Raw genomic sequence first — 10,526 nt, 5'->3', positions numbered from 1 at the left:
TGTAATGAGTTATCGTTTGTTGAATATATTAATTTCTTTGAAAAAGAAGATTTAAAGAAAAAAGCAGGCTATTGACATTGTTGACAGTTTTATGGAAAATAGATATTCCTGGCGTCCAGGATTTCTTGAAAATAAATAAACATATTCAACTGTTTTTTATACATTATTAAAAAAAATAAAAAATAGTACATTCCAAAAAGCAAGATAAGAAAAATATGTGATGTTTGTGGCATAAGTTTGGGCACATTGCCCTATAAACTTCACCGTTATAAAAGGTATGTATACAAATTATAATTACTGGATTTTACGTTGAAATTATAGTATATCATAGTTTCATTATTGGTAGGTGAATGCAACATATCTATAACTATAATGAAACAATATCGAAATAAAATATTCTAATATTTATCTTTGTTTAGATAATTTTGTAATAAGTACACAAGAGGTTAATGTTCCCTGGTAGTGAATTTATATCATATATGAAGTGACTTATGGGCAATGAGACTGCCAGAGATATGGAGACTGAATCAGTAAAATCGGAAAACAGTTCCAAGTCAAGACGATCTAGAAGTCATAGAGATAGAACTAGCAATTATAGACATCATTCACATAGAAGCACCAGGTAAGTTGGTTATTTTAATTAATTAAGAAAATTATTACCAAAAGTTGCGTTTTTTTTTATTTAGAGGAATAGATACGGTAAAAGCACCAATGGTAGACACTATTAAAAGGAGACAAAAAAGTATTATTTAATAACAACAATTTTTAATCATTTTAACCTAAGTAATTTTTCATTAAGTTTGAAGAACTCTATAAAACTTATTTTATTGCAAGGGTTGATGTAGATAACCAAATTCATAAAAAAGGTTATTTTTGTATACATATATACAAATCAACAATAGTAGACATGCAAGTGGACAACCATAGTAGAAAAATGCATTTTCTATAATGTTAGACTCATAGTAAGTGTTATGGAGTCTAATATCACAAGTGCATTGAAATCGGTGATTTTGCTGTTCTCAGTGCAGCACTAAGAACTAGAATGCACTTTGAACTATATTTGATTATAGTCAGCACAATCTAGCACTAATAATCCTACAAATGTAATGTAATAAAAACTTAAAATCATTAAAAACTATTTTTGGGCTTAAGTCTGTGTTTGAATTTGTCTCCTGTTCTTATTATTGCTAACAATGAATTCTTGGTCTTAATGAGGGCTCCAAGTTTTTGTGTAATTGTTTTCAATTTTTTGAAAATTTCATTTAGAAAACATAAACTTTCACCTGCATGAAAGAGTACTCGAGAAACTCGATCCACCATTTTGTCATCTTTGATCCAAGAAAATAAAAGCTGCCAATTATGAATGCCTAAGAGTACTAGAATATAGTTTACAGTTTACCTTCCAAACAAGCTATGATACGCTTATTTCAGTTTACCTGCATAGGTGCTTTTACCCTAGTAGAGTTATAAAAACTATATTTAGGGATAAAAAAAGAAAATTTATTGAGTTGAAGATTGTTACTTATTACATGAATATTTTAATACATCTATTATTATTATATTTGGTTTTGTAGAAGTAGTAAATCCAGAAGAAACGAAGACATGGCTCCTTTTCAAACAGCGGTAACCCTAACTCCTGATAATAGAGATGGACAAGAAATTATAGAAGTTCAAATTCTTCCACAGGACGATAACTGGGGTGAAAATACTACAGCAATTACTGGAAACACTTCAGAACAATCTGGTTCAGCTGAAGATGTTTGTAACTGGCCTGGAGAACCTGATACTGGATTGGGATTCGTATGTCAGAGATATATGGGTACAAGTATAACTTACATTTTATCCATAGCAGCCTTCTTAAGTCCAATAGCCATGGTGGTTTTACCTAAAGTGGGCTTCTTTCCAGATTTATCTGCACGCATAGGTCTTGATAGTAGTAAATTACTTTCTTGTGGTGCTGAATGTAAAGGACTGTTAGTCTCTCTAGCTTTCAAAATGGCCATACTAGCCATTGGTGCATGGGCTGTTTTCTTAAGAAAACCTCAAGCCACATTACCAAGATTCTTTTTATTCAGAGCTGGTATTTTAGCTCTGGTTCTGGTGTGTACTTTCGCATATTGGTTATTTTATATTGTCCAAGTAACTGAGACAGCTAGGGCAGCTGCAATTCCAGAAGAAACTGTGGATTATAAGGCGCTAGTAGCATATGCTTCAAGCTTGACTGATACTCTCTTGTTTATACATTATCTAGCTATAGTTTTAGTGGAAATAAGACATTTACAACCAACTTATTGTATTAAAATTGTAAGAAGTCCTGATGGTGCAAGTAACGCATACGCAATAGGACAGTTGAGTATACAAAGAGCAGCAGTGTGGGTGCTTGAAAAATATTATACAGAGTTTCCTATTTATAACCCTTATTTAGAGCGCATACCAGTTTCGAAATCGAGAAAGACATCATCAAGTTTTAAGTTTTATGAAGTAGATGGGGTTAATCCTAGTCAAATTCAACAATCTCAGAGTAGAGCTATGTTGGCTGCTCATGCTAGAAGGCGTGATTCCAGTCATAATGAAAGGTTTTATGAAGAGCACGAATATGAACGAAGGGTTAAAAAGAGGAGAGCTAGATTGATAACGGCAGCAGAAGAAGCCTTCACCCATATCAAACGTTTGCACAATGATCAGATATCTAGTATTCCTATGGATTCGCATGAGGCTGCTCAAGCAATATTTCCATCGATGGCTAGAGCTTTACAGAAATATCTACGAGTAACTAGGCAGCAACCACGACACTCAGTAGAAAGTATACTAAATCATTTAGCTACTTGTTTAAGTAACGATCTCACTCCGAAAGCTTTTCTCGAACCTTATCTGGTAGCTGAACCAGTTTTACAAAATGATAAAGAAAAGAAGGAAGTGCAAACGTGGGCATTGATATGTGAAGAAATTTTAACGAGACCCATTAGAGATGGGGTTGTTTTCCAGTTGAGACAAAATGACGTCTCGATATTGTGCAATATCAAAAAATTACCACATTTTAATGTCACCGAGGAGGTGGTGGATCCAAAGAGCAACAAATTTGTCCTGAGGTTAAATTCTGAGACATCTGTATGACCAATAGAGTACTCGAGGTCTTTTGATAGACTGATTTGATTTTTACGCATATCTCATTTAATAATAATTATTAGTGGTAATAAGAAAATATATTTTTGTCGAAAAAATATTTGTGGGTTTTTGTTTTCAATTGATTATAAGTGAGATTGAAGTGCCCTTTTTGATGTTGATTTGTTGAAAATACCTTCGGGCGCCTCCACAAATAAAAAATTATTACCTTTATCAAAGTTTCATTAATCACATAATGCAATGTTGTTTTGACAATTTTATGCATATTTTGAGAGCATTAATTCTAAATTATATTTGTGTTCTTATAGAATATTTTTCTTCCATTGTCACACGGTGTCAAATCTGGTGAGTACGGCGGGTGCTCGGGCACTGGAGTGCGCTTATTGGCCAAATACTGCTTCACATATAGCGCGTTATGGGCAGGTGCGTTGTCCTGATGCAAAGTCCATGAGTTGTTCTTCCACAACTCGGGCCGTTTTTTACAAACTCGTTCTTGCAGTATTGCCAAATAGTAAGTTTGGTTGACAGTCTGACACTCTGGAACCCATTCAGTTATTACGATACCGTTAATGTCGAAAAATACGATCAAAATTGCCTTGAATGTTGATTTGCTCTCTCGGCAGTTATTTAATAGCCAGACGTCGTATAATATAAAATGGCTGGCGCAACTTTTTGGATATATATTAATACAGTCCTTTTTTCGAGTGACGCACAAAACATACCGAATCCTTACAATGTTACAAAAAATCCAAATACTCAGTGTTATTAGCATTATTTTTATACGTGTTATTTTTAAAAATATACACTTTTTTACAATTTTTAACGAATTTATTTATTTTTTATAAATGTAGCGCTCAAAGTTCGATATTGTTAATTTAGAATAAATTCAATCGCCTTGTATTTATAGCTCTAGTATTGATATTATCTTGTAATAATTGAAGATAATATTACCGAAAACTATTAAAAATAATTCACCCTGTGTAATAAAGTTCCTTCTTTTTTACATTTTTTTATGTATCCAAACATTGTAGGTACTTAATAGATACATATATATTTTATACGATAAAACATGATTCAATAATCTGAATAATTATGGAGAATTTACTGGTTTCTATTGTCTGAATGTAATAAAAGGTTCGTTCTAACCCATCGAAGAACCGACATTGGTACATTCTGCGCAAATGCTTAATGAAGACTAATTATGAACAGTGGGGCTGTAGTCCGTCACCTTGTCTCACCCCTTTTTCGATCTTGAATGGGTCATGAAGTTTAATCTTCCATTATCAAGGTAATCATATCTTACTCAAAATTAGAAAAAATATTGCTTTTCCAAATTCATTACACAAATAATTAATTTAATAATGATTAATAAATTTTTAAATTGGATTAATAGAAACCAGAATAAAACCAAAATAGTAATCAATGAAATTCTGTAAACATACTGTAGGTAGCTTTTTATAAAGTATTATAAAATTATATACAAAGTGTGATTATTATATGTGTACTGATTTTTTGTTTGAGTTTTATTTCTTTCCTATACCAAACTGATTAATATTTTATTAATTTAATAAATATACCTGGAGCATCTAATAAAAACTTTGAGAAATCCAATTAATATTAGTGAATTATTGATGTAATGATGATTTTGTTAAAGGCGATTTTACTTGCTTTTACTTTTAGTTAAGTCAATTTTAAAAATAGAGTTATTGAAAAATTGTTTTCTATGACATAAGTGGTCTTTCCAACCTGAAAATTTGACTCTTTATTAAGTGGTGATAGTTCACTTGACAAATTACAAAATGACAAAAGAAAAACTAAATACTTTAAAATCCACCCTATGTCGAGGCTACTTAAGTTTTCAGATATGGAAACGCTGATTTTAATATGTCAAATCTGATATATTGAAATCAGTATATACATTACCCTTCTTTATATGTGTTATGGATCAAAATCTGAAGAAATTTGAGTTTAAAGTTCACTTCTTTAACATGAGCTCCTACGGGAACCAAAATTAAATTCTTTGATTACAAATTAAATCAGAATTGCCGCAATATCTGAGTATATAGATTTGATTGGTAAGAAATTAATCTTTTTAATAGTGTTACTCGTTATAGCGGTTATTGAAAAAAAAAATGAGAGTTATTACGTGAAAATTGTTATAATTTGATGCATATTTAGTAATTGAGCGGAAATTAGGAAAATGGCCATATTGTTTCTGTCATCAAGGAAAGCGCGCGAAATTCAAGCACAATGTTTTTACAGTATTTTTTTGATTTTGGCTAATTTTTGCACTTAAGAACTAAATATATTTCACTGTAACAAACAATTAAAATACCCAACGTCGTTATATACTGGCCGTTATTCATATACATACACAAAAGATAAATACTCGACGCCTATTGGCTATTTTGGAAAAATCAAATGAGCGACTTTTTATTGTTAATAGAATGCTGACGTTTGATTTAGCTTTTATGCATTGTTTTAGACCAAAATTAATTAATTTGAAATTTTTAGACATAAATACATGTGAAATAAAAATCAACTAAATTTAAAGACTAGATTGTTAGTTACCCACAAGTATTTAGTTTTGTCTTTCGCTTCCACGACAAATTCAGATGACATCTTGTCAATTTTTATAGTTTTAGGCAACACATATTACTTATATATGTACATTTTATATAATTAGTGGGGTCTAAAAATATTATATTTTTATAACAAAACAAAATGTATTATACCTAAATATATATTTTTGATAAGATAATTTGTATGAAAATACTAAATATAAATATTTGGAATAGAAATAAAGAAATATTACTATTGTTCTTCAGTCGAAGTTAAGCCATAAGGAGAATTAGGAGATATTCTATGTTTACCGGAGAGTCCCTTTATAGGATATCTTAATAAATAGAAAATGAGTCCACATAATACTACAACGGTCATGGATAATACTACAATCAACACTCTGTGACTCTTCTTTCCGTAAATAGCTGGATAACAGTCTTTGACATCGCTCGGCTGGAGTTCAAGAATCTTTTTCAATCTGAGCTCGGAAGGATAGTGACATCTACAAAAATGACGAAGTAAAAATAGCCGATGCCATCTATTCACGACACCTTATATTAATACATTTGTTTTCGACCGAATAGATGGCCACACATGTCTCGTTTCTTAAATTAATTTATATCTTACCTTATTTCATGGGATCTAAAAAATTCCAAAGCGAAATTTTGTAGCCACAGAATATTACAATCACACACCCATGGATTAAGGGTTAAGTCGACGTGTTCCATCTTTCTGAATAAGTATTTATAGGATTCGTTCAAACTATTCAAACCATTTCTCGCCAGAGATAAAACTTTGATGTGGTGATCGATATCTTTGGAAAGCACGTCGAATGCTAGTTCACTGAATTCTTTCAAATTGGGACAGTCGGTAATGAATAGTTTTTCAAGCGCGAACAAATTGTAAAATGCGTAATGGGGGATTACAGTTAAAGTCACCATTCTGTTTAATTTTAACACTTTGAGAGAATGATAGTTGAGGTAATTCGCCGATACGAAACTCAATTTATTTCCCGATAAATCCAGTTGTTCTACACTGTAAGGAACTGCGGGTATCAGAGTAAATTCGTTATCGGCCAAAGATAAATCTTTCAAATTATTGAAACCGTCGAAGTAACCAGCTGGCAATTCTTTAATTCCCAAACCATCCATATGAAGATGTGTCAAATTCGGAGTTAGACAAAGCATTTTTTCCAAAACAGTTTTTGATTGCGTCAGATATGCCCCCATATAATTGTAACTAATGTCTAAATGCGTGAGTTTTACTAATGGATTGAATATAAAATCAGGTAAAGTTTTAAAGCTGTTGAAACTTAAATCGAGGCGAGCTAGATGAGGTAGTTTTTCGAAAATCTCGGAGTTTTCCAAACTACTAATAAAATTATTGCTCAAATCTAATTTCTTCAAATTCGGTAGATTTTGAAAGAAATTTACGTCTACGTGAGATATATTATTATAACCAAATATCAATTCTTCTAAATCTTCGCTGTTAAGAGGTCTCTTATTGGCGTCCAACGTTTCAATAGCGTTAATAGAGAAATCTATAACGTTTAAACCATCGTTTATATTTTCTGGAAGTTCAGTCAAGAATCTACTAGAACAATCGGCGAAAAAAGTAGGTAGGTGTGTCTGAATGTTGGTATATTCCTTACAGTCACATCTTATACTTGTTGTATTTGTACAAATATCACTATAAACTACGTTTAAACACAGCAAAAACACTAAAATTCGATAAAGTTTCAGAAACATCTTCGTTTATATAAAATGCTTTCGATAAATCTTTTAAATTCATCTACGTGTACAGGTTTTTATTCTCAGATAAACTGATCAATTTGTATTATTTACCAATAACTTTTATCTAATGTAAACTGATATTTCTATATCTACTTAATAAAGTTTTGAAAGGTAGATAATTAATTGAAAGTATTTCTGCGGATATTATTCTCAGTAGCGCGCTTTTGGAACAAGATTTTCGACGGCTTAGATAAATTGAAGAATAAAACTAAATTTATAAAAATTTCTTTAATTTCTTAGATCTTTTTATAAATTTATGTTTCTAAATGTTGTTGATTTTAGGTCTCTTCTATTTCAAAATTAGTTTTTTTAATAATTTTTAAGAGATATAGAAAAAATATATTTTGTAAAGACGTAAAGAAAAGTCGAAACGTCAATTTTTATATATATTTCAAAAGTTATTAAAAAAAACTCATTTTGAAACAGAAGAGACCTAAAATCAACAACATTTAGAAAAATAAATTTATAAAAAACTATATTAATTCAACTTGACAAAGAATAACTAAAAATATAACGGGATTTCATATTATTTACCCAGTTTATATCCCTCTGAAAGAGCCCAGTGGCCGCCTTTCCCAAGCGCGCCTACGTTGGCATGAGGAGGGGGGCAGATGCAAAGAATGGCTCCAATGTGGAAGCAATCTTGCCGAGGGATGAATGGTACTTGAGCTCTAATCAGGTGTTGCCAACAATGCCTGCGGGAAACCTATCAAAATTTCAAGAGACCATGACAAATCCTCCTCTTCTCCTTGAGTGTTCTGAGCAAACAGGGACCTCAGAACCCACTACCTCCAAAGCAACTGTTTTCAAAAAGATAGGCTCAAACGCTGTAACATCAGTGAAATGGAGAAACAAAGGGAAGGAAGGGCAAGGCTATCTAGACGACTAAGGGGTTACTAAGGTTGCCTCGACTTCCAGCCCTCCTCCACCCAGGGCCTCCAACCCGGAGGTTTATTCCTAACCTGCTAAGAGGGCAAGAATGCCTAACAGTTCTATAATGTTTGGAAATGGGTAACTTTTTGTTTTCAATTCAATATTTTTTTCGTTTGAATTATTTTAATACCTTTTAGTGTTTGGAAATAACTTTTATACTGTATAAACTTACACAAACTCTCTCATAGTTTATTATTATTCAGTTCAAACCGGCTTAAAGTAATAGACAGTTCGGAAAATCGCAAAAAATGAATTTACTAGAAACCTGACCTGTATTAAGCGTTGCGCTGAACTGAATAGAACGAACTTCTACAATTAAACCACGTCACGGTCTTAGACCTCTAGGAATATAATGTCAGCCATCGAAAGAGCGCGTAGAGCACATTGGCGTACCCCAGTCGCAAGTCGATTGCTAGGATTTAAAAAAAATCATTTTTTAATTGCTTATGCCCTGGACGTTCCTATTTAGGTATTTAGCCGAATTAAAACAGATCAAGATTAATATTTTGGTCCAGCTCTTTTTGGGTGAGTTGATAAGTAATAATTTACGCTGTCGGTATATTTTTTTGATATTGTATCATTGCCTTGTTCCACTCAGTTTTTAATTAATCAATTTCAGCTTATTTCATTGGTTATTTTATGTCTGTTTTATGCGGTTTGTTCCAGCGGTATTACGATGAGTTATCCAACAATTGTTGCAGGAACACCACATTTAATATACACAGGTAGTAGTACTCTATCTCTAAAAAATATTTTCACTCGTCTCAAACTAATACTGAACAAGTTAAATTTATTTCTGAACCGTAAAACTTTTTGTTCATTACTTGAACTTGATACTGTTGAAACGCAATTGCCGTATGATCAAGCAGTTACAAACAGTCTGCTGAAAAATTTTCTTTGCTTTTAGAGCATTCGTCAGCTACTAGGTTCCATACCAACTTTTTTCGTTCTTTTATAGGGCGTTTGGTGTTTTGCTCTATGTATCTTTCGAGTTCCAAATTCAAGTGGGCTTTCCTATTTTTTGCATATTTCTAAATCGTCTTGTATGGAGGTATCTATCCATATGCTTCCTTGTAGGTGTTCCTGTCGAGGTCAGTGATAGATGTATCTACTTTTTTTTCAGTTTTGGTGCTACATCCTTCTATCTTCATCCCAAGTGTATTCCACAGTAACTGACCGTTCTTTTCCGGTTACCACAATTTCATTTCAAGCTAAGCACGATCCTCTGTTTATTATCGGCGTGTTGTCCCGCAGAAACCGCCTCCTTATCCTTTGTGCAGGATAATAAAACGTCCGCCTTTACCAGAAGCATGTTTTAGTCCAGTGAAAAGTTTTGGGAATTGTTATATACTTCTCTACCCATGCTTTTTTTTATAATATGGCGTTAAACCAGGTCTTATCTAACTATTAAATCTTCTTGTTGTTATTTCTGTTGTTTCTTACATAAAGATAACATCATGTATCATAAAATTTGCAGAGAATTTAGTCTAGTTTGTTTACATACGACTATCGTTAGTAAATCTATCAATATTTGTTTTTTTTATTCGTGTTTGACCATGAAAAAGATAAAATTCTATGAATTTTTGTGTATTGCTGTTTATTGATTGATATTCTATCAATATTCTTAATTAAAATTCATGATTAGGTTAGGTTAGGTTAGGTGAGGTTAGGTTAGGTTAAGTTAGGTTAGACATGCGAAGCTAAAGTATGATGTATAAATTATTTTTCTTTTTCTGGAACTTCAAAGTTGAAAAACTATGTGAAGGGATGATTTCCGCGCCCTACATATATACATCAAATTTTTCAGCTTATTTTCTTTGTAACATACTAAAATTTTAACGAAATCGGAGGGGTTTAACCTAATCTAGAGAATTACCGAATTATGTCTTGTGTTGGTATTTGATTTTCGGATAATAAAACTGTTTACGATCCTCCTTATAAAATTTTGCACTTGTTCAGAAAAATCTAACGGACTGCGACCAGAAATCTCTTTTGGGAGACTAAGCGATCCATTCCTTGCGTTTTATTTAAATTTTCTACTTGAATTGAGGGCACTAGGTTCACCTATTGAACCCACAATTATGTTTATTTATCATAACAATTATTCACTTACTA

The 10,526-nt window shown here is 32.1% G+C and overlaps 2 protein-coding genes across 2 annotated transcripts; one reads left to right on the top strand and one right to left on the bottom strand.

Annotated features, from left to right (window-relative positions):
• The first annotated feature begins 65 nt into the window (after positions 1–65).
• On the top strand, positions 66–5,311 carry LOC130441632 (vang-like protein 1). Its single transcript, XM_056775396.1, has 3 exons — positions 66–275; positions 420–622; positions 1,575–5,311. Exons 2-3 carry the CDS (start codon positions 492–494, stop codon positions 3,112–3,114), a joined length of 1,671 nt encoding a protein of 556 aa, XP_056631374.1. The 5' UTR covers positions 66–275; positions 420–491; the 3' UTR covers positions 3,115–5,311.
• Positions 5,312–5,850: 539 nt separating this feature from the next.
• Positions 5,851–7,569, bottom strand: LOC130441633 (phospholipase A2 inhibitor beta-like). Its single transcript, XM_056775397.1, has 2 exons — positions 6,313–7,569; positions 5,851–6,187 (listed from the first exon to the last, which is right to left on the bottom strand). Exons 1-2 carry the CDS (start codon positions 7,431–7,433, stop codon positions 5,938–5,940), a joined length of 1,371 nt encoding a protein of 456 aa, XP_056631375.1. The 5' UTR covers positions 7,434–7,569; the 3' UTR covers positions 5,851–5,937.
• Positions 7,570–10,526: the final 2,957 nt, after the last annotated feature.

The sequence above is a fragment of the Diorhabda sublineata genome, chromosome 3 (genome assembly GCF_026230105.1).
Source record: "Diorhabda sublineata isolate icDioSubl1.1 chromosome 3, icDioSubl1.1, whole genome shotgun sequence".
Lineage (NCBI taxonomy): Eukaryota > Metazoa > Arthropoda > Insecta > Coleoptera > Chrysomelidae > Diorhabda > Diorhabda sublineata.
This window is presented reverse-complemented; position numbering and strand designations above follow the sequence as displayed.